The sequence below is a fragment of the Carica papaya genome, chromosome 3 (genome assembly GCF_054855325.1).
Source record: "Carica papaya isolate Zhongbai chromosome 3, ASM5485532v1, whole genome shotgun sequence".
Classification (NCBI taxonomy): domain Eukaryota; kingdom Viridiplantae; phylum Streptophyta; class Magnoliopsida; order Brassicales; family Caricaceae; genus Carica; species Carica papaya.
The window spans coordinates 30,623,354-30,647,631 of record NC_142311.1 but is presented as its reverse complement, the minus strand read 5'-3'; the positions used below and the strand labels follow the sequence as shown (position 1 = coordinate 30,647,631).

Below are 24,278 nucleotides of genomic sequence, written 5' to 3'. Positions count from 1 at the left end.
GGAACACATCACCATGGACTTCGTATCGGGACTACCCAAGGCACGATCGGGACACGATGCCATATGGGTAATTGTTGACCGACTCACTAAGTCTTCCCACTTCCTGGCCATCAGAATGACTGATTCGTTGGACAAGTTGGCAAGAATGTATGTCCGGGAAATAGTCAGACTGCATGGGGTCCCAGTAACAGTGGTATCCGACAGGGATCCCAGATTCACTTCTCGGTTTTGGAATAGTTTCCAGCAAGCTATGGGAACAAAGCTGTCCCTCAGTACTGCCTTCCACCCCCAAACCGATGGACAATCAGAGAGGACAATCCGTACGCTGGAGGATATGCTCCGAGCTTGTGTCCTTGACTCCGGAGGCCATTGGGACGACCATCTACCCCTGATAGAGTTTGCCTACAACAACAGTTACCAAGCAAGCATCGGCATGGCCCCATACGAGGCGCTATACGGGCGTCCGTGCAGGTCACCGATTTGTTGGGAGGAAGTGGGCGATAGAAGATTGTTTGGCCCGGATTTAGTGGAAGAAACCACGTCCAAGATAGTTAAGATCAAGAAGAACAACCAGACAGCTCAGAGTAGGCAAAAGAGCTATGCTGATACCCGGAGGAGAGACCTGACCTTTGAGAAAGGTGACCGGGTGTTTCTTAAAGTCACCCCCTTCAAGGGAATTAGTAGGTTCGGCAGAAGGGGAAAATTAAACCCCAGATACATTGGACCCTTTGAAATCTTAGACAAGATTGGTACCACTGCCTACAGACTTGCACTGCCCCCTGAGCTCTCCCGGGTTCACAATGTGTTTCATGTATCTATGCTGCGCAAGTACAATCCGGACCCTTCTCATGTCGTGGCTCATGAACCGCTCTCACTCCGAGAGGACTTGTCTTATGAAGAAGTACCGGTCAGTATCACGGACCGAGAAAGCAGAATACTCCGTAACCGGGAAATATCATTTGTAAAAGTCTTGTGGCAGAACCACACGCCTAGGGAGGCGACTTGGGAGCTGGAATCAGAATTTAGGGCCCAATATCCTCATCTGTTTGATCAAGAGTAATGAGGCAAATTTGGGGACCAAATTTCTTTATGGGGGGGAGAGTTGTAGCACCCGGAAAGGAGGAGGAAAAAAAAAAAAAAAAAAAAAAAAAAAAAAAGGGGGGGGCCACGTCAGCAGCCACGTCAGCAGGCCCGGTCAGCAGTCCCGGCCAACCGGGGCCTGCCACGTGGCAAGATCGCGTCACTCCGAAAGGAGCCACGTTGGCGATCCGCGTGGGTGCGATCCGACGGCCCAGATCAATCACGCGATCGGACGGCCCAGATTCAAACGCACGGACGGCCCAGATTCAATCAAAAACGAACGGCCCAGATTAAAACGAAACGAACGGCTGTGATCAAAAGGCAAGGGGTTATAAATAGAACCCCCACACCAGACCAAAAACCCTAGCCGCCAGCCGCTCGCCGGAGAAGACGAACCAGAGGCCGACCGCCGCCACCCGCCGCCACTCGCCGCCGCACCGGGGAAATTTCCGACCGCCGATCGAGGTAAATTTCATACCCCCGACTCGTTTTTCCCCACTGATTCCTCCTATGGCCAAATCGAAGCCGAAATCCCGGCCAAACGGCCGGAATACGCGGCCGAAGCCCAGCGGCGCCGCCGCGCCCCCTCTCGGTTTTTGCCTCCGACGAGGCCCTTCCCGGCCTCCGTTCGATGCAATTTTTATATCACCGTGATCACCATTCTTTTCTCTACAGGTTGACCGAAGCCAAATCACCAAAACACGAACTTCGCCGGAGAGTCGCCGTACCCGAGAGCGCCGCCGCCGGTAAGCTCCGTTTTTCCGTGATTTTTTGGCCCCCCGAGGGCCCTAGGGTTGTTTTCTGACAAGGACCAATGCGAGTGTGGCCGAATTCGGCCAAAAACGGCCGTAAACAGTCAACCCGAGGCGACTCGCCGCCGCCAGCGGCGGCGCCGTCGCCGGAGCACGGCGGAGCCGCCGTGCCGGAGTTGCGATTTGGGCCGAAAGAGGCCCTGGGCCTAATTTGGATTTTTTTTGGAACCCGTGCAGGTACTGTTAGCGTGTTTCAGTTCCCCGGGAAAAATTCAGGGGAAAATTAGGGACAGCCTGCAGGCGCACTGTGAATCGTATTCGGATCCCGAAAACAAGTAAGGACCCCTCACCCTATTTCCTATCACGGTATTAAAGTTCAAAATGATAAAACGGTATTTCTTGAATTAACGCATGTGTGAAATTGCTTAAGGTTGCTAATGGAGCCCGAGTCTAGTGTGATTGATGATTTACTGTTATTTGGCCTGTTCACAGCTTTAAATGCATTATGGGGTTGATGTGTTCATTTTACAGATTTGTGTGCATGTACTACGTTTTATTAATTATGGGTTGAATGACTGAAAAACTGATACTGTATGTTGTCTGTTTGGTATGAATTACGATTTGCTTGTTTAAATGTGAATTGATGATGCTGATTGAGGAAAAGGAAAATGAAAGATTGTGTAGACTGATAATTGTATTATGGGGGTCAGCCTGACTAGATATCCTGGGAGATGGTGGACGGACCGGGTCCGTAGGGAACCCTACCTGGATTGTGGTCTCACATGCCGGACGGGGTATGGAGATCTTATGGTTTTGGCGCCCATACCGGACGGGGTATGGGGACGGCCCGTTTCACCCTCATACCGGACGGGGTATTGAGGTTTATGGTTTTGGCGCCCATACCGGACGGGGTATGGGGACGGCCCGTTTCACCCTCATACCGGACGGGGTATTGAGGTTCATGGTTTTGGCGCCCATACCGGACGGGGTATGGGGACGGCCCTGGAAACTGATTATGAATGTTAAAGGTTAACGGGTAGCGGAACCCCTATGGACCCCCACGGATACTAGTAGGCTGGTAAATGAGAAAAAAAAGATATGTTGTACAATGATTGAATTACAAGAGGCGTGATAAGTGTTATGTTTTACAGCTTAGATTATTCAATGATTATGATAATGTTATTGTTTTTCTCATATTGTTTTCATAAATTCCACCAAGGTAAGTGGATGGTAAAAGTTTTATTATTGATAAAAGGTTTTGTTGTTAATAAACGAGTTTATTGTAAATTATGCTCCATTGGTCTTTTTGTGGTTTTCTACCCACCTTTATCTCCGTGACGGTGAGATATCGTGATGTTCTTACTGGGCTAGTGTAGCTCACTCCTTAATTAACCATTTCAGATCAGGAAGACATGGTTCCCGAGCCCGTTCCGCAGGAGGACGACGAAGGGGATGCCTAGAGACTCTGTAGTCATACGCATAGTTTATTTTCGAGTTTTCTTTCTTAGTTAGTTTAACCTTTTATATTTTAAGTACGTTTGTTTGGTTTTTCGTGTAAGGGATGTTAACTGAAATTTTGATCTCGCTTCCGCATTTGATATATTTAAATACTCATTTCATTTTAATATTTTCCGGGGTCGTTACAAATTTGGGTCATTCATGCATGTGGGAGTAGACATAAATCGTCTCATCTTCCTGGCACGCGAATTGCTAGCATAGGCTTCCGTGTGGAGCCTGTGTTGATGTAGCCGCCACGCGGTGAGCAACGATTCGTTGTGTTGCTGACTGGGCATCCACGTGGCCCATTTTTTCCTTTTTGCGAGTTGACTCATGTTTTCAAATTTGTCTTTCAAATGTGTCCATCTTTATTTACAATTTGACCCTAATTTTTGAAATTTGTTTTCAAAGGTGCCCAAAATGTATATATTCATCTTAATAATTATTTTTTTACGTCTTTCAAATAATAATAAAAAAAAGAAACTTAGCTGTTATTATTATTTAAGAAGATTAAAATTCACTATTCTTGACCAAATTTTTCGAACTCGGGTTGTTACAAAATAAATGACTGAATTCATTTTAAATATAAAGAATATTTAATACTTAATTTAACAACAAACAAATATATTTGCAAGCTTTGAATCTAAATAACTTTATGTTTTAATTTAATTATTTTATTTATCCAAGTATGTTCAAGTTCAATCTCTATTCATTTTTAAGAGTGAAAATATAGCTTGTTGGTAAAGCATTTAGATTGAGTTTAATTAAATATGATAAAAAAAAATCAAATAAAAATAAAAACATAGTTCAAAATAATTTTATGATTAATTTAATTATATGTTTCTTTTTCAATTTTCTTATTGATAAGTAATATTATAAATTTATAATTATAAAATTAAATATATAAACGAAGTTTGTTAAATTATGCATAAAATATATAAATTTTAATTAATTTTCATATATCAAAGACCTCGTAAGATATATAAATTAAATGAAACTACAATAGGCCTGAATTAATGCAAGGTTTTCAAATCTCAATTGTAATTATTCGTCTTCTTTAAAAGAATTAAATTTGAATCTTAATTTAAATTAGATAAAATGATATTATTAAATTAAATTTTAAATTACTATTTTGTTGGTTATCCCATTTTAAATTTAAAATCTTTGATATGAAAAATTATAACGTTATTGTTAGAACAAATTTAAATTTATGTAGAATTTATTTATATATTGACACTTACATATATTTTAGAAAAATGTTAATATTTTGTTATAAAAATTTATATATTTTATTAATTATATAATAAAATAAATTACGTCAACCAATTATTTTAATTCAATATGTAAAAATAAAATAAATGATTTACCTTACCAAAATATAAAAGTGAATTTAATATTGATTTAATAAATAAAAAGATAAATATATTTACAAATTTTTAATCTACATAGTTTTAGGTTTAAATTCAATTTAATCCATTTAATGGACAACTTGCATTTTGCTCATAATTTTGCATTTTGTTTAATAAATATTTAAACAAAAATATAATATTTCCAAATAAAAACCCTCTCCGCTGTCTCTTTCTCATACATATATATATATATATATATTATATGTATATATATATTTTTTCTTTTGTCAATTTCTCCGTCTGGTAAAAAGAAAAAATTGTGACATGCAAACCGAAAACATGATCAGACGATTCACACAACAAAAGAAGTGAAGCGGGTGGACCGTGGGCCTCCTTTCACTTTTCCGGATTCTCTCGTCGTCTTCTTCTTCAGCAGCCTTGCATTAATTTACCGTCGCCTAATTGACCAGGACGCCGAAGGCAGATACAGAGAGAGAGAGAGGGATAGAGATAGAGAAAGAGCGAGGGAGAGGAATTTCATTTTGATCGCGCCATTTAATATTGTGCGATCATGTCATTTTCCTTCTTCAAGCCGTCTCGTCCCAAAACCCCGCCGGAGGTGGTGAAGGCAATCAAGGACAGCCTCCTGGCTCTTGACACCAAAACAATTGTCGAAGTTAAAGCCCTTGAAAAGGTCTGTTCTGTGTAGAATTTTTAGAGAGAATTTCAATGTCAGTGTTAGATTTTTCGATTGGGTTTGAAGGGAGTGAAGGACAGATTTCATAAATGCAGGATTTCCGAGTACGGGTTTTGGGGTTGTTTTCTCCAGTGTTTTATCACTGTCATCTTTCTTTTTCATATAAATTTTGATTCTGTACTCTATTAAGATGAAATGTGGAATCAGGGTTCGAATTTCGTTATGGGGTGAGTTTCAATTTCTTGGTGATGTTTGATTTCGTCATGGTTTTCTACCAATTGTGCTATTGTTGAAGTCTATGATATACTCAGTCTTCTTATATCTGGGAGTTAGAAGCTAAATTCAGAACTGAACTTTTTAGTCTTCTTAGAAATATTCTTCTAGTCTATGATTTCTCAACAATAGTGTAGGACCTGAATATTCTTTCTCAATCAAAATACAGGCTCAAGAAGAAGTTGAAAAGAACATTGTTACATTGAGATGCATGCTTTCGGGAGATGGGGAAGTTGAACCAAATGTTGAACAAGTTGTACTGTTAGCCACTGAAATTTGTAAAGAGGATGTTATTGCTCTTCTTATTCACAAATTACCTGTCCTTGGATGGGAAGTAAGTCTCTCTATGACTTAATTGATCATAATGGTTGAGTTTAGTCAATTTTATAGTCAAATCACTAATACTTTGATGCAGACAAGAAAAGATTTAGTGCACTGTTGGTCCATATTGTTGAAGCAGAAAGTTGACTCCACATACTGCTGTGTGCAATACATGGAGAATCATTTCGAGTTGCTTGACTTTCTTGTTGTCTGGTAAGGTTGTGAAATGTTTTTCCTTCTTATTCCTTTGAAGTTCAACTTTGAGTGACAAGTATATATGAGTCTCTGCGCTCAAATTTTTACCTCCTAGATAGAAAACGTGTGTAGTTTCACGAGCTTCTTTAGCTTCTTTTTTTTTCTTTTTTTAAATTTTTGATACTTGATAGTTTATCCTCTCATTAGGAATAAGCCATAGGTAGTGTTGATTTGTGAAATGTAGAAATGCAATTATGTAATCCATGTTCTCTTGTTTTTCTTTTTGATAATCTGTTCTCTTGTTTGATTCATTTTGTTGTATGTTTTTGAGGTGAGCTGCTAATGGTTATCGACTTTCTAGATTTTGGATGTTAATGTCCTAGCAGATTGGTCAAATTTGATGGAAGGACTATGATGCATTATGCACAATATATTTGTTCTATTAGCTTTCTAGAACTATTTTATTGTTAAATTCAATATCATGGCATTGCACGTGACATCTTGTTATCACTTATGAGCAGCTACGATAACAAGGAAATTGCGTTGCATTGTGGAAATATGCTGAGGGAGTGCATCAAATTTTCTACACTTGCTAAGTAAGAGATTCAAGCTTTTTTAACCATTTCTTCGACAATGAATTTAGTTAATCACATAGAAGCTTTGTTGTTAACTTCAACAATGCAATAGATTTATTTAAAGAATATTCTACTATGCTTGCTATCTTCCTCTCTGACATATACACATATTTCTGTTGTTCTTCTTTCAAAGTGTAAATATATATGCATGAACTTATATTCATGTACAGTATCATAGCTGGTTAAGTTTACAATAACAATGACTAATGTTCTCCTTGTTCAAAAAAATAAAAAGAATAATATTCTCTTGGCATATGAAAATAAACAAAAAGAGTATGCTTATTAGCAAGAATATAATCTTTTAATAATGATTATTAGCTGTCTTAAGTTACTGATTTGAAGAACTATTTACTTAATGAATAAGATGAAGAGGACGTCCTAATAAAAAGATATTTAGGGGCATTCTTTGTGCCAAATACTTATAAACAAGCTTGATCCATGTGATGGAGAAAATGATAAGCAAGCTTATAAACTTATTATGGCTAAAAGAAGATAAAGAACATATAAACAAGCTTGAAGTTGGTTTGAACTGAGTTTTGACTCAGCTAAGCTTAAATTGTTTGTCGACAGACTCTGCTCAATGCTAGCCTAAACATATATGAAGAATTAGGAAATTCCTCTTCTTCGTGATGACCAGAAAAATAGGTTGATTGAATGAAATCTGTATGTAGTGATGACCAGAAAAATAGGTTGATTGAATGAAATCTGTATGTAGTCTTAAATTGGCTTGGGTTGATTCTGCATGTTATTGCCAAGCAGTTACCCACTAGAAAACACTTTTATATAAGCTAAAATAAAATTAGCTTGGTGAAAATTGGAAATACCCCTTATTTTAATACGACAAGCATGATTTTAGTAATAGAGAACGGTGATGTAGCTTGAGAATTTGAACTGTTGTTGACCATTTAAAATTTTTGTACATCTTTTGTTGCAACTGAAGTTCTTAGCTGGCTATAACAGTATCATGTAGTATTAAAAAAAATGCCATCCAAGTCTCTGCTTCCCTGGGATATTGTTCTTTTTCATGCAAAATTGTTTGAAGTTATGAACAAGTTTCAATTTTTTCACACAGTTAATTTATGTAGCAATTTTTCAGATACATATTAGAGTCTGCAAGCTTTCAGTTATTCTTCAAATTTGTGGAGTTACCTAACTTTGACGTCGCATCTGATGCATTTTCAACATTTAAGGTCAGATCCGGTAGGATGTTAGTTCTTATGTTTGATTCTATTTACCTGCTAAATTCTTTTTACCCTTAATTAATTTTTCTCGCATGTACATCCCTAATGGATTTTTCACAGGATCTGCTTACTAAACATGATTCTGTGGTCTCCGAATTTTTGACTACTCATTACGATGAGGTATTCTTGCTGTCCTGGATATATCAGAAATGTTGTCTGTATCTGTTGGTTGGAATACTTTCCACCTAGATCTGCTTGGGCAAGAATTTCTTCGAGGATAAGTTAAAGCCACCTAATATCTTTTTTTTTTGTTGGTGACAATCAAGTGCACCTAACTCCTGGTTTTATGTAAATGTGCGGTGTGAAGTGAGCTGTAAAAATAGCTTCAGTCTCAAATATCATGCTAAAGCTACTTCCTTTTTTTTTTCTATTTTTCATTTTTCTTTTACTTTTACTTTACATAATATAGCATTGTTATCCAGTTCTTTGATGTATATGAAAGGCTCCTCACATCTTCTAATTATGTGACCAGACGTCAATCACTGAAGGTAATTTCTTGACTAAAGTTTTCTGTTTTTTTTTTTCTTTCATATATAGTTCTGATATAATGTTTTAACAATAAAATATTCATGATTTAGCTTCTCTCGGAATTCCTGTTGGAGGGTTCAAATTCCCACATCATGAAGCGGTACATTCTAGAAGTTCGGTACTTGAAGGTCATGATGACGTTGCTGAAGGTATTGTATGATGTATAGATGTGCGTATATTTCACATCAGAGTTATTTTGGCATTGTTATGTCACGTAACTCATTACCATAGAGAATACATATGCAGCCATGAGGTTCAGTAAAATCTTGTAGTTTTGCATGACTGAAAATGTACACGCTGTATATCTCCACATCAGAGTTATTTTGGCATTGTTTTGTCACATAACTCATTCCATAGAGACTACATATGCCGCCATGAGATACAGTAAATCTTGTAGTTTTGCATGACTGAAGATACGCATTTCAATTTCTTTTGCGTCAGTTTTCTATTTATGGTTGTAAACTCTGAACATGTGTTTAGTAATGGAAATTCTAATAAACTATTCCCACTTTGTTTTCACGTGCCAAATCCCAATCTCTTGATCTTGGATGCTATTAGAATTCATCTGTACGTCACCTTCTCAATATTTTCCAATATGAGTATGCTTCTACTTTGATTGAAGTTGCCCCATGTTGCAAGCCTGATGGTTTTCCTAGTTGTCCTATGTTAAGGATTTTTCACACATCACTTATAGGGGTGCCATTTTTCCAAAATGCATATAGCTGAGTTACACGGTGGAAGCTCTCTTCTTTTCTTTTTCTGCAACCTAGGGTCCGTTTCATGAGGAAGCAAGAGGAAAGGAGGTAAGAGAAGGGATAAGGGTAATTTGTTCCTTGTAATATTTTATTAGTTTCCATAGCGGAGCAATTTATATCCAATACCTTGACCCTGACAAATATTATGGTATGAGGACCAAAAAACCCTCTTTCTCTCCCATTCGCTTCTCTTTCTTACTCTCCTCTCCCATTCCCTTCTCCCAAATGGGCTATAAATATGAGTTGAAATCAATCTTGGTCCTTATGCAGCAGAAGTGACTTGCATCAATTAAGCTAGATAACATCCAAGAAACTGTTCGACAACTGTCTAAGAAACCTTGGTTATCTACTATAGAAAGAAGGGCAGAAAAGTAATTTCATCCACGGAGGGAAAAATGGTAAATTCGCCCGAACAGATTAGAGTTAGCGTTGAATCACCGAATCAACCATAACTGTTACACCAGATCCCACGGCCACCACTGCAACCAAAACGGCCGTGCGATGTCCGCCTCCAACTCCATTCGTCTTCAATACTTCTAGCCTATAAATAGACTCGCTTTATGAATGTACATCATCAAAGAAAACAAAGAATTTTACTGCAAAATCTCTCCTTTTTCATCTGTTCTTTCTCTCTTTCTTTTCTCAGATTAGAATCCATGAGTGAGGCTTCTCACAACAACTGATATGGATCATTCTGATTCCTGCTGCCTTCTTGTACGTGTTATCACCCTTTCAGTGAGAGTTCTTTATCAGCGCCTGGTAATAGTTCTGGTTATAGAAGACTTACCTGTTTTGGTGCGGGCATGACATTAGGTTGAAGGCACTTCCTTTTGGGTTTTTATAAATCTGATACTGATATTAGTTGCAAACAGTCATGAAAATACCATTTTATTAGCCTTCCATGGAGTACTCTGTCATAAAGCAACTTGTTTACAGTTTTTCCTTCTTTTTGTTTCAACTTTATATATGTTATTTTTCTTTATTTGAGCAGGATTCGAGCAAAAACATTCAAATCTCTGCTTTCCACATTTTCAAGGTACTTGGATCTCTCATTCCTTCTCCCATCTAACAGTATTATTCACCTTTCCTGTGTAAGAGGGTGCTTTGCTTACTTTATTTTGAAATGTTTGGTGACATGTTTGATGATTAATGAATAGCTTTTGCAATAGTATTTTTTGAAAACTGTTAAAAGAGTTGGTTTTTCTTGAAGAGCTTACAAGCTCTTCAAAATAAGTTTGTGATAATCAAGTAAATGATAGTATTACTCTACCTTTCTTGAACTTGAATACTTTTAAGTTCTAAAAATATATAACTTTTTAAAGTTTTTACTTTTGCAATTAAATATAACATATGAGTGTGTTCTTTGTTAAAACAGCTTAATAGATTTTTTATTATTTTAAGGTAAGCTAAACTTTCAGTTGAATCTGAACTGGAGCTTTGCAATTTGGATTCAGCAAGTTTTGAACTTCAGTACATGGTTTTCTGAACAGATTCTGTTGAAAACTAGTATGTCTATTTTTCCTTGTGCAATTAAGCATTAAAATTGATTCTGTTGTGATTGCTACCTAAAGAACACATCTCTTAAGGAAGACGCTATTTGTGATGGGTTGCCATGAGAAAGAAACTGATCAAGTAAAAGTGCTTGCTGAGCACTAGTAGAAGAATGTTAAATAGTTGCACTCAGTTGACTTTGTTCAGATAGAAGTCTCCCGTATCTCTCATGCAGGTTTTTGTTGCTAATCCTAATAAGCCACGGGAAGTTAAGGTCATTCTGGCAAAAAACCATGAAAAGTTACTGGATCTTCTTAAGAATCTCTCTGGTGGGAAAGGTTAAGTCCAAAACACATGCTAATGTTAGATTTCCATTTTGAAAACTTTTCAGGAATCAGATTCTATAAGATTTATGGACAATTAAGTGTTTATGTATCATTTCAGGTTCCGACGATGAACAATTTGATGAGGAAAAGGAACTGATTATCAAGGAAATCCAAAGAGTGGCTCGCCTGCCACACCTTGATCGGTAGGTACCTTATCATGGGTATTTTCCTCTCTAACAATATTCCATTTTGTACTTAAATGTTATTTCTATATGATGGCAAAGGAAATAATACTTTTGCTGATGGAAGAACGAAGTTGTTAATGGCAGGATCTAAAAGCACTACTTGGAGTTTGACGTATGAAGAAAGTTCGCCTTGTAATCTTATGGTACTACATGCATGTGATATAGGGTCTGTAAAAGTGTCTGGTTTTTTATATTGAGTGGTCTTTAATGTTATGATGGTGTAATTCCCATTCTGATATGGTTTGTATTGGATATGCTGAGGGTTGAAAGCATTTCCTGAATGACCCAAAGTCACTGTAACATAACCGAAACTTCCTTTTGGGATGCAGTAACATGTTTGAAGTGTCTCTTGTAACTCATGATTGAAGCCTCTTTTCAATAAAGAAAGTGTTAATCATTTTCTCATCTTTAAAACATTTCCCTTGTTCTTTTACTGTTGCAGCAGCCGGTCTGATACAAGCGTGCACCTCAAGTTACGAAATCCTAGCATTCTTGTTGGCTACATATAAACCCAGTACTGTTTGTATTATCCTGTGTTTTGGTAGATAATACAGCTGCATCCCATTGTCTCTCATTCATCACAGGGTTCATATTTGGTCATCTGGATGTATGCTTTTCATCGCACTCGTTTATGGGTTGTGGGAAATATTTTTTCAGCTGTATGTTTTGTATATGTGATGTGATGCCTTTGGGTAAAAAGTGTTTGTATTGTTAGTGTAGAGAAGGTATTAGGTGTAAAGTTAGTAGAGGATCCATTCTAATTGGTAGGGTATAAGTCTCTTACCACCTCTGTAAGTGCCTCAACGTGGTTTCATCAAAGCTTTCTTTATACAACACAAGGAACCAACTTTCTCAAAAAAAATAATGTTTTAGTTTATGCCCCAGAAGTCAATTCTTCAATACGGATAACATGGCGGCTTCAGTAATAGAAAATTGCCCAAAGTTCAAATTCAAGTAATTTACGATATAATATAAAAGACTTTTTACACAATAAGATTCTCAATCCGTTCAAGGAAACAAGAGAACTTGAGAATGTTTTTACCCCATGCGCAGTTGCGGATGTGAGATTTACCGTCAGGTACAGTAAAAATCTGACACTTAACTATTTACCATATATTTTCAGTAATTACCTATTAGCTTGTTTAAACTAATTTAATTAAAAACTCAATTATCACCGCTTAATCCATAATTCCCCTTAAAACAGTTTTGCATATTTGTAAATTAAAGTATGTCGTTGCCGCATTTTTCTTTTCACTTTCAGATTCAGTTTAGGCAGCTGACATCGACATCTGCTTCTCCAGGCAACATTCCATCTCTTCTTTTTATATTCTCTTCTTCCTCATTCCCTGTTTCTTACGCGTGATCCATCCAGAGGCATAACCTCTTCCCGTCCAAATTTCAGTTTCTCCTAAAACATCCCAATGAATTTCTTCAACTCTGTCTTCTCCGACGACGCTCCGCAGTCCTCCGATTCCCCCGCTTCCCCTGATTCCCAACCTCAGAGCCTCGCTACGGTCTCAAGTTCCTCCTCCGCTCCTTCTCCATGGAGCTTCGGTGACTTAATCAAAACCCTAGCGGCTAAATCCGAGTCGGTGATTGAATCCTACCGTCGCGACTTCGAAGAATTCGGGTCTGAGCTGAAGAAGGAGACTGCTATTATTGGGGAAGTGGCTTCCCGCGCTGTTAAGGACCTTCCTGATTCACTTGAGGTCGGGGCTACTGTTGCTCAAGAATCTTTAGAGTCGGTGGGCCAGGTTATCGACGATATCGGTGCCTCCGTATGGAAATCCACGGCTCGGATCATCTCTAACGGTAGGGACACCCTCTTATCATCATCGTCGGATAATTATGATTCCGATTCCAATTCCTCTAGTAGAAGATTTGGTTATGGTATCAATAATAGTGTTAATCATGGTTTAGATGGGAAACCATATAATCGTTTTCAGATGCAAATCCGTGCGTATCAGTGCGATATAAGCACGTACTGTTCGGAACCGGAGGATTTGGAGGATTATGCGAAGTGGAGGTTAGGTTTTGTAGTGGAGGAGAAGAGCGGGGAGATCGAGGAGGTGATTAAGGAAAATTTGGTGGTGAAGGAGATATACAATCATGTTGTACCAAGTCAAGTTGATAATGAGACTTTCTGGAGCAGGTATTTCTACAAGATGCATAAGCTGAAGCAAGCAGAGGATGCAAGAGCTAAGCTTGTGAATAGAGTGATCTCCGGGGAGGACGAGGAGGATTTGAGCTGGGATTTTGAGGATGATTGTGAAGAGGATGATGGATCTTTCTCGAAACCCAATTCAAGTAGGAATGCAAACGAGAATTTGAAGGATGCCATGAATGCAAGCAACGAGAACTTAGAAGAAAGAGAGAGTGAGAAAGTGGGTTTGGTGGAGAAGGTCGATAATGGTGAGTCTTCATGTAAGGACAGTGATCTGTCTGTAGTATCAAGCCAGCCTTCATTTCCTGATGAAGAAGAACTTGGGTGGGATAAGATTGAAGATACTGCAAGCAATGATGGGGATAAAAAGGTAGAATCTGTTGAGAATGAGAATGGAAATAGAGTTGATTTGCGCAAGCGATTGAGTCTGGCAGAGAAAGAAGAGGATTTGAGCTGGGACATTGAAGACGAAGATGAAGATGAGCCAATAAAATCATGATCTTGTTGTTGTCAGTCCATGGATGAGATAAGAATTCTCAACTTATAAACTTGAGCTTAAAGCTTGCTTGTTGGTAGATCCTATTTATTGTGTAAATATCACGTTAGTTTCAGGTTTTATAATTTTAATGCATAGAGATACCTTACAGAAATTTTTTCTGAACTTTTTAATATTCTAGAAACTTTATAAAATTTATTTGCAAATTCATATTTTATTCAATACTTCAATTAAAGTTTAAATCAAAATGATAAAAATTGATCTTACTTTCAATTAAATCAAAGCATTCTAACTTCTTTAATTTCACTGTCACTTCAGAAATTATCTTCATTATATTCTAGTTGAACTTAGTGTAGATTTTACAAATGAATTATAGGAAAATTTTAAATTTATTCCAAACATAACTTAAAATCTCTTCTTCTATCTCCACTTTCATGCTTTTGGATTTCACCCTGATGTGAACTGTTAAAATATTAATAATATATGCTCCAAGAGAAAATGAAGGCTTGTGTAGCAGTAACAGCACCCTGTATCTTCAAAGAAATTTCTTTTTCTTTGGAATATCTTCTGCTGCTGTGACCATGGTTTCCTCGTTCTTTCAACTTCTGTACAGAAGATGTTGGGATTGAATAACTTGTTTGCATTAGATCATTTAGTAGTAAGGGTATTCTAGGATTAGTTTTTCTGTATCGAGACTAAATATGTTCACTGACTGATTTTACTCGGGTAGAGTTATCCACAAACCGAATCTTAGTAGAGTAGAACTTGCACCTCCTTGCTAACTGAAGTTTAACTCTTATAGTTACACATGGTATTTTTGAGAAAATTGTACTGTCTTCGTTTGTATTCATTAGTTTGTTGCTTTAGATTGCCTTAGTGTCCTGATAGCTGAGAGTAAATCCTTACCGGGAGGTATCTGCTGCTGCTTTAGAATTTACCAGCCGTCAAGAAATTGTATTGCATCTAAAAGTTCCAGGAGTACTGAGATCTAACTTTAAATTACAAGTATGCTTGATGCGTGGACTTCAAAATCATGTCTGGTTTTATTTAATCACTTAGGGTCTGTTTGTATGATGGTTCAGTAAAAGATGATATGATTTTTTCACAATTTTTTTTTATTTGTTTGCATTTTCAAGCGAATGGTACAATTTTTTACTGATTGAGTCATAATTCTTAATACTATGACTTTTTTTTTTTAAATTAACGATTCAGTGATTTTATAATGATTCGATTATTTTTTCTTATTATATTTTTAATATTCTTTTTTATTTACTAAATTAGCTTTTGTTTTATCATTTTTCTTCTTTTACTTCTCTAGAGTTTATTATTATTCTTCTTTTAAACTTGACACCAAAGAGTCTTACACTCCGCAAACTATCTTCATCCCTGGCTTCTCATGTACTTACACTTTTAATTATATATACGTGTATATAATTTATTTAATTATATCGACGTAGAAAAGAAAAAAACATATAAATAATTAATTATAATGAAAAGAAAAACAAGATAAAACAAAAAATAAAAAATAAAAAGAAATAATATACAAAATTAATTATAAAGAAAAAAAAAAGAAAAGGAGGTGGAAGACTTAAGCCGCATATATATATATGTATATGTATATATATGTAAGAAAATAGCAGAAAAAAAAAGGGAGAAAGAAGAAAAAAATAGATAGAGAAGAGAGCGGGCCAAACGACATCGGGGCCGAGAGAGCAGAGTGAGGGGAGGAGTTTTGGTTGCGTGAGGAGGAGTGAGCGGTAATTGCGAAGGTGGGACGTGGCGGAAGGGGAGATGTCGCGTGAAGAATAGGAAAAAGAAAAGGAAAAGAAAGAAGAAGAATAAGAAGAGAAGAAGAAGGAGAAGAAGAGAGAGAAAGGGAGAGAGAGAGAGAGAGAGAGAGAGAAGAGAAGAAAAAAAAACGAAAAAAAAGAGAGGAACCCACGGGAAAGGAGGAAGAAGAAGAAAAGATAAAAATAAAAAAAAAGGAAAAGAGAAAAAAAAGAAAAGGAAAAAAAAAAGAAAAAAAAAGAAGAAAAAAAATTAATTAAGGAAGAAAAATGAAAGGGTCACGACGAAATATGATGTTGGTGCGCTGATGCGACAATGCGTGCTAATTCGATCATCAGCTCCTGACATTTTCGGTGACACGTGTGTGATGGTGTGTGGTGGCGTTAGCGACCAAGATCACGTGTATGAAAGTAAAATTTATTTTTAATTTCGCATAATATAATTTTTAAAATTATTCATAATTTAATTTATGTATTTTCTATTATAAACAAGAAAAACTATCCAAATGGTATTTGAATTTTCGAGAGGACTGTAGATCGAGATAATAAATATTTCCAAAACTTTCTTGATCACACTATATGTAAGAATTATGTGTATTCCGTACGGAGACATTAATTATATGTTTATATATATATGTATATATAGAGTTCATTGTGTGTGAACGTTTAAATGTATGTGTAGTATAATAGAAATATAATTAGTATGTCTAATTTGTATTTGTTTGTGTTCATGTGTGTGTATATATATATATATGTATTGTTACGCATGTATGTATCTGTATATAAAAATATACGATGAATGTGATATGAATTGATAAGAACAGAATTGATAATAACAAAACTGATAAGAACAAATATGTGAATAAATATGTATATGATATGTTGTGTGTGATTATGTGTATATGTTTAAGTATGAACGTGTACGTATATATCTGTAGAAATTGTGTGTGTGTGTGTGTGTGTGAATATAAGTATATATTCCGTTTGAGACATGTAATGAAGATACATGTCAGCATTGTAATATATATGTGTGTGTACATATGTTATACATGTGAAATGTATAACTAGTACGTGTGAAATTTGGGTATACTGCATTTGCTGTATGATCTGGTGTAGATATACGACGCACTGTACTTGCTGTGTGATCTAGTACAGTTGCGCGAAGAATCTGAGTATCTTGTGCTTACTGTGTGATATGATACAGGATGAATCAGAAAGTAGTTTGAGAAATGTATGGTTCTGATATGCGTGATGATATCGTGTATTGTCTGTGTGTTTGTGTTTTATTATGCGTAAAATTGAGATTTTAAGTATGAAATAATAAATTAGAAATGATAGACATTTAAAAATAGTGTAGAGTGTAAGAACATTGGATACCTACTCGTTTAGTCTGAATCGAGGAGGGGAGGTTGCATGTGTGGCTGAAGTTCAGTAAGTATGGTGAACCTGCACATGGAGAGAGTTTGAAACTCAGTCCAAACGTGGATAGGTGTTTGTGAGTGGGTCATTTAGTAAACGTACCTACTATGACCATTGTGAAATTTATGTGTGTGTGCTATCCATGCGATTGAAGGATCCATTTCACTTTTCTTCGATGACAATATAAACGGCATCGCACAATAAAACCTTAGATATGATATTCCGAGTATATTGTGATTTTCTGAGTATGAGTGTGATTTGAAAGGAGAATAAGAATTAGGTTATAAGAGTGAGGATCAGAATATGTTTCGTGTGATGATTTATTTTGTTGTGATTTTTTATTGAGATACTTTATTTGATATTTTCTTGATTATAAATATTATTATATTTTACTTATTGTGTGAATGTATGTACGTAAGTCTCTATTATAAAATTATTTTTCTTACTGAGCTCGTGAAACTCACCCTAATTAACCTCCATCTAGGTTAGAGGAAGTCAAAGATTAAAAGAAGATGTCGAATAAAACTTTTTTAGTTTTTATTTTAATATTGTAAATTAATTTAAATGTATCAATTATATGTAAACAAATAATTATCCAGCTACAAGAAATGTGTATTAAAGTGTAGTTCTGCTACATATTTAATATTTATCTATTCCATTAGTTGGAAATATTGTGTTAACGTCCATACCCACCGACATTGGGGTTTAGGATGTTACAGGTGATATCAGAGCACACGTCCCGCATAACTAACCTTTGTGACATGAGGCATAAAAACCTTAGACGGGCGTACGTCCAACAGAATTTAGGAAAATGACTCTTAAGAAATGCTTTGGACTTTCTCTGAAACATTTTTCAAATGAAAAATAGGAAAACAGTATTCCACAAACCTAGCGATAGGAACCACATAGGTTATTTTCTGGAAAACTTAGAACTCAACCAATTAGGGGTCCACATGAAGTTAACAGACAATGATATTTAACCAACCACCGTTGTCAAACTTCACAAGTGTTAAGGAAAACTATCAGAGCCTTAACCTTTTATTGATCTATTAACCCCATAGAGTCAAATGACAGCAGCCAAGCTCTTAAGAAAAAATATTTAATTTCCTTTAAGATAAGAAAATAGTTCCTAAGGGGTGGAGAAATCTCCCAACTGAGAGAAAATTTTTCAAGAGTGAGAAATACTTTCCCATTGGGAGCCTATATTTCGATTGGGAGACAAATTCCCATCTAAGTGGAAGCCTAAGGAATCTCACCCATGCTACCACAAAGGTCACCATATCGTTGTTGATGGAGAAAGTCGATGTCCATGATTGCACTGTTAGGTAGTGTTTGTAGATAACTCATGGAACCCCGGTGAGTGTATGCATGAAATCATTGGGGTCAGTGAATTTTGCATAGTCATTATTCATACCAATGAGTTGGAAGGTTCTTATTGGTCTCCAATGGTTCTGGAGGCGGCCAAGTAAGGTGCAGTAGCTAATGGCTCTGCTCAAGAATCATATAATCACACAGTTCTTCATGAATTGAGAAATATAGTTATGAACTCTGTCAGGGAATAAAATTGTAGAAAGACCATTTTCCAAATTAATAACCACGTCCTCATCCTTAATCTCAAGATCTTTTATTTTCTTTTCGGAATGCATAGTGTTTGTAAGTTTGTTTCAAAATGAGACTCTTTCAAGACTTTAGATACCATTGTCCTTCGTTCCGTCTCTTTCTGCTTACACACAATCCTCTTCTTCGATAACAACAATCTCCATGTCTTTCGCCTCATCCATTTTTTCATCACTTGCATATTATGCCTCTTCATCGTCATTCGTTCCTAAACCAGAGGCTTTCGTCCTTATCCTTACCTTTTTAGTTTATCGTGTTAACAGTAACTTAGTTATTTGCTAAAAATATTTTATTTTTATAGATTTTTATGGTTAATACTTTGATGGTACTTATGTTTTAGCATTTCAGTTATGTTAGTAGGATTATTGCTTCATATTTATAGGAATTATGGGTTAGTTGTTTGTTGATTGTAATGTCTACTTACAGACTAATTTACTATCATTTTAGATAAACTTTTAAGTTTAGTTTTTGTCTTCTTATTCTATTAATTCTATTCTAGGAATCTATTAAATTTGAGTCAATAGTGGTATTAAAACCATAAGTTTCTAGTTCGTACAAGAAAAGCAGTAGCTTTTCTTTTACTGAAATTATTATTGTCGATGGCATCTGATAATTTTGTGCAACCTACAATTTCTTGCTTCAATGGTCACTATGATTATTGGAGCATGTCGATAGAAAATTTCCTCATATCTAAAGAGTACTAGCAAGTCATTTCAGAATGGATTCCATAACCAGCAATTGGAACAACTGTGTCTGATATGCAAAAAATAGAAATTAAGGGTTTTAAGCTGAAGGACCTCAAAGCAAATAATTACTTATTCTAGGCTATTGATCGTTCGATCTTGGAGATCATTTTACGCAAAAATACCTCCAAACAAATTTGGGATTCAATAAAAAAGAAAAAAAAAATCCTAGCGAGGAGGTTTCCCGAATGAGAGCAATATTACTTAAATAAGAGAAATACCTTAGGCGGAAAGAAAATCCTTTGAGTGAGAAAATTTTCCAATATAAAGGAATTATCAAAATGAGATAAACTCTCAAATAGATATGCTCCACCTAACAAATTATAAGCCTGATAGAAGCCAAATGACGATTTAAATTTTTCTAAGAATTCTCGTTATATTCCTCTAGAGAAATAAATACCCTCATTATTTTAAAATTCTTTTCCAACTTTGTTTAGAGACTCTAATAGTGGTTCTGAATCTTATGGAAATAAATAACTTGATCCTTACGAAATAAACCGTCATTTTAGGACTTAAACTCACACAACACCTAACTAGAATCCTTATTTCCAAAAGTTCTAGTACTCTTAGAAAAATTTCATAGGTGATGGGTATGGTCGTAAGAGTGGTCCTCACACCCAACTACTAGCAAATTTTCAATACGTTACTCATCAAAATAACACAGCGGAAGCATGATGAACCACAATCACCACACCTAGGTGATTTTTTTTTTAACCAAAAAGAGTAAATGGATGATGTGAGAAAACGGTGACTCGTATCTTAAGATCATACTTAAGAGGAGTCACAGAATTCTTGAGAACTTGTAGCATATTTGCGAGAATGAGAACTAAACGTAACTGCTTGTAACAAAACTAATGATTAAATCTGCTACTAAAAGAATTCCTAATCACCCCAAAAAAAAATCATCAATTCTATAACTCTCCAAGCCTATTTCAATCAATCACACTTTAATTGTTAAAAGTTAGAAAATCAATGAATTAAATTAGACACCTGAAACTTAAGGATTGATATGGCTTAGAGAAAATAATATTTTTTAACTATACTAACTATTTTTAAGATAATCTGAATAAAGCACCATTTCGTTTAAACTTGCAAATAGAGAAACACGCCTAAGAAACTAATCCAATGAAGTTAAATTGAAAAAAATGTGAGTACGATTTCACCAAATATATTTTCACCCAATGAAAATATTGTAACATCCCCACTTGATTGGAACCATTCCTAAATGACACTCCTTATGAAATTAAATTTTAAAGAGAGAGAAAACAAAGTCTTTAAATATGTGTTCTAATCACAGAATCATTACCACGACAAATTTTAGAAAATTAGCTCCATTACACTAAGGAAAACATAAAAACAATTAGGTATCAAAGACACCCCTTTAAACAAACGTACTTTTACATATAATAATTAGAAAAAAAATGAAATAAATGATATCACAACCTAAAACGATTTCGTTAAAGAATATGTCATAATCACTTCAATCTGTTGACGAAAATGTTAATAGAATACATGGATGGTTATTTCAAGTTCTCGCAAATGAAAATTTAAAAGATCAAATTTCTTAGGAGAAAAGAAAATTCCCACACGAGAAAAATTTCTCCAAGTGACAGAAATTCCCAACAGAAATAGACATTTCTCTAGTAAGAGAAAAACTCTCCTAATAGAACATTTTCCCAAGTAAGGGAATGAGTGATTCCAATTCCTTTACGAACAATTTAGAGGACCAAATTGTTTTAAGGGGGAGAGATTGTAATATCCAGCTGGGCACCAACTGGGTAGAAAAGAAATAAAAAATAATAATATAAATAATTAATTATAATAAAAAAAGATAAAACAAAAAAAATAAAAAGAAATAATATACATAATTAATTATAAAGAAAAAAAAAAGAGAAGAAGGATGTGGAAGACTTAAGCGGCAAATATATATATGTAAGAAAATAGTAGAAAAAAAAGGAGAAAGAAGAAAAAAAATAGATAGAGAAGAGAGAGGGCCAAATGACATTGGGGCCAAGAGAGCAGAGTGAGGGGATGAGGAGCCGCGTGAGGAGGAGGAGTGAGTAGTAGTCGCGAAGGTGGGATGCAGCGGAAGGGGAGACGTTGCGGGAAGAAGAGGAAGAAGAAAAGGAAAAAAAAAAGAAGAAGAATAAGAAGATAAGAAAAAAGGAAAAAAAGAGAAGAAGAAGGAGAAGAAGATAGAGAAGGGGAGAGAGAGAGAGAGAGAGAGAGAGAGAGAGAGAGAGAGAGAAAGAGAGAGAGAGAGAGAAAGAAGAAGAAAAAGAAAAAAAAAGAAAGAAAAAGAAGAAGAAAAAAAAAGAAAAAAAACAAAGGAAGAAAAAAAAAAGGAAGCTATGGGAAAGGAGGAAGAAGAAGAAGGAAGGAAAAAGGAAGAAGAAAAGAAAAAAAAAAGGAAAAGAAATTAAGGAAGAAAAATGAGAGGGTGGCGACCAAATATGATGTCGGTGCGTCGTATGCGACAATGTGCGCTGATTCGATCATCAGCGCCTGACATTTTTGGTGACACGTTTGTGATGACGTGTTGTGGCGTTAGCGACTGAGACTGCGTGTTCGAAGGTAAAATCCGTTCCTAATTTCACGTAATATAGTTTTCAAAATTATTTATAATTTAATCTGTGTTTTCTATTATAAACGAGAAAAACTATCCAAACGGTATTTGGATTTCTAAGAAGATCATAGATCGAGATAGAAAGGATTCACAAAGCTTTTCTAATCACACCATAGGTAAGAATTATGTGTATTCCATACGGAGATGTAAATTATATATTTATATAAATGTGTATATGTATAGTGCATTGTGTGTGAATGTTTAAATGTATGTGTAGTATAATAGGAATATAATTAGTATGTTTAATTTGTATTTATTTGTGTTCATGTGTGTGTAGATATATATATGTTGTTACGCATGTGTGTGTATATATATAAAAGTATACGATAAATGTAATATGAATTAATAAGAACGGAACTTATAAGAATAAATACGTGAATAAATATGTATATGATATGTTGTGTGTGATTGTGTGTATATGTTTAAGTACGAACGCCTATGTATATATATATAGAAATTTTTTTTTTGTGTAAATATAAATATATATTCTGTTTAAGACATGTAGTGAAGATACATGTCTTCATTGTAATATATATGTGTGTGTATTAATATGTGTATACATATGTTATACATGTGAAATGTATAACCAGTGTGTACATGTGAAATTTGGGTACATTGCACTTGTTGTGTGATCTGGTACAGATATACGACGCATTGTATTTGCTGTGTGATCTAGTACAGTTGCGTGAGAAATCTGAGTATCTTGTGCTTGCTGTGTGATATAGTACAAGAAGACTCAGAAAGTGGTTTGAAAAATGTATAATTCTTATGTGTTTGATGATATCGTGTATTGTCTGTGTGTTTGTGTTTTATTATGCGTAGAATTTAGATTTTAGGTATGAAATGAATGAATTAGGAATGAGAGACATTTGGAGAGAGTGTAGAGTGTAAGTAGTTTGGATACGTACTCGTTTAGTTTGAATCAAGGAGGGAAAGTTGTTTGTGCGGTTGAAGTTCAGCAAGTATGGTGAACCAGCACATGCATAGAGTTTGAAATGTAGTTCAGACATGAATAGGTGTTTGTGAGTGAGTCACCTAACAAACGTACATGCTGTGACTATTATGAAATTTATGTATGTGTGCTATGAATCCATTTCGCTTCTCCTCGATGACGATATAAACGGTATCGCACGATGAAACTTTAGATGTGATATTTCAAGTGTATCGTGATATTTCGAATGTGAATGTGATTTGAAAAGAGAACAAGAATTAAGTTATAAGAGTGAAGATTAGAATATGTTTCGTATGATGATTTATTTTGTTGTGTATTTTAATTGAAATGTTTTGTAATTAAATTTAAAGAATAATAAATGTTGCACATAATTACCGACATTAATAAATCGTTATATAAATCATCCAGAGGTAAGAGTTTTGTAATTAAATTAATTGTTTGATTGTTTTTATTATAATTAAAGCTGTACGGGCATGATTGAAGTCTCTCAATTATTTTTTATATTACGTTACAATTGCTGTTTAGTCAGTCAAATCTTTCACCAGATTTCTACCATCCACAACACACACCTACACATTTTTTTATTTTTTTTAATTACAACATAGTATGGGTTAACTCGGGACTGAGTAAGAGTTATAAACTTTAGGTTTCTATCATTAATTAGAAGTTTAGTAACCGCACATCTATATATTTTTTATGCTCCGTCCTCTCTAATGCTTAATGAGTATTAGTACATCAAATCCTTTATGTGAAATTTCCAATAATCATTAAAATAAAATTATTTAAAAGAAATTAAAAAATTAACACCTATCCATTTTCAATCTCCTTTTATGTGTGTATATATAGATTTCTAAACCCTGCTTTCTTTCTCATCCGATCTCACCCCCCCCCCCCCCCCCCCCCCCCCCACACACATAAAAGTTGAAAATAAAAAAGTAAACAAGTCTTGGAAACCACTCAACTTGAACCGAAGACAAAACCCTCTTAAAGCAAAAGAAAACCTCCCTCTCTGCTAACTGAAGGAGCAATACCCTCCACGCCCACATCTCCATCTCATTATTGTGATGCTTAATGGCTAAAAGAGTATAT

The 24,278-nt window shown here is 35.4% G+C and overlaps 2 protein-coding genes across 4 annotated transcripts; both read left to right on the top strand.

Moving 5' to 3' along the window:
• Positions 1–4,975: 4,975 nt before the first annotated feature.
• LOC110819926 (Mo25 family protein) lies at positions 4,976–11,782 on the top strand. 3 transcript variants are annotated; one of them, XM_022049274.2, is made up of 12 exons: positions 4,976–5,372; positions 5,818–5,982; positions 6,064–6,182; positions 6,686–6,760; positions 7,896–7,989; positions 8,101–8,160; positions 8,463–8,528; positions 8,619–8,717; positions 10,315–10,359; positions 11,050–11,152; positions 11,259–11,343; positions 11,425–11,782. In XM_022049274.2, exons 1-12 carry the CDS (start codon positions 5,250–5,252, stop codon positions 11,429–11,431), a joined length of 1,041 nt encoding a protein of 346 aa, XP_021904966.2. In that variant the 5' UTR covers positions 4,976–5,249; the 3' UTR covers positions 11,432–11,782. The 3 variants fall into 3 exon arrangements, with proteins under 3 accessions (XP_021904966.2, XP_088072585.1, XP_021904965.2); XM_022049273.2 differs by having other exon boundaries at positions 4,977–5,372; positions 11,470–11,782; XM_088216459.1 differs by lacking the exon at positions 11,425–11,782 and having other exon boundaries at positions 11,259–11,347.
• Positions 11,783–12,581: 799 nt separating this feature from the next.
• LOC110820014 (BSD domain-containing protein) lies at positions 12,582–14,267 on the top strand. The gene has a single exon (XM_022049381.2). It carries the CDS (start codon positions 12,807–12,809, stop codon positions 14,046–14,048), a length of 1,242 nt encoding a protein of 413 aa, XP_021905073.2. The 5' UTR covers positions 12,582–12,806; the 3' UTR covers positions 14,049–14,267.
• Positions 14,268–24,278: the final 10,011 nt, after the last annotated feature.

Bases quoted from the DNA above. Each gene is read 5' to 3' on its own strand.
- LOC110820014 (XM_022049381.2), top strand. From the start codon at position 12,807: ATGAATTTCTTCAACTCTGTCTTCTCCGACGACGCTCCGCAGTCCTCC.
- LOC110819926 (XM_022049274.2), top strand. From the start codon at position 5,250: ATGTCATTTTCCTTCTTCAAGCCGTCTCGTCCCAAAACCCCGCCGGAG. The intron at 5,983-6,063 runs GTAAGTCTCTCT...ACTTTGATGCAG, and splicing joins TACCTGTCCTTGGATGGGAA to ACAAGAAAAGATTTAGTGCA. The intron at 11,153-11,258 runs GTTAAGTCCAAA...GTATCATTTCAG, and splicing joins GAATCTCTCTGGTGGGAAAG to GTTCCGACGATGAACAATTT.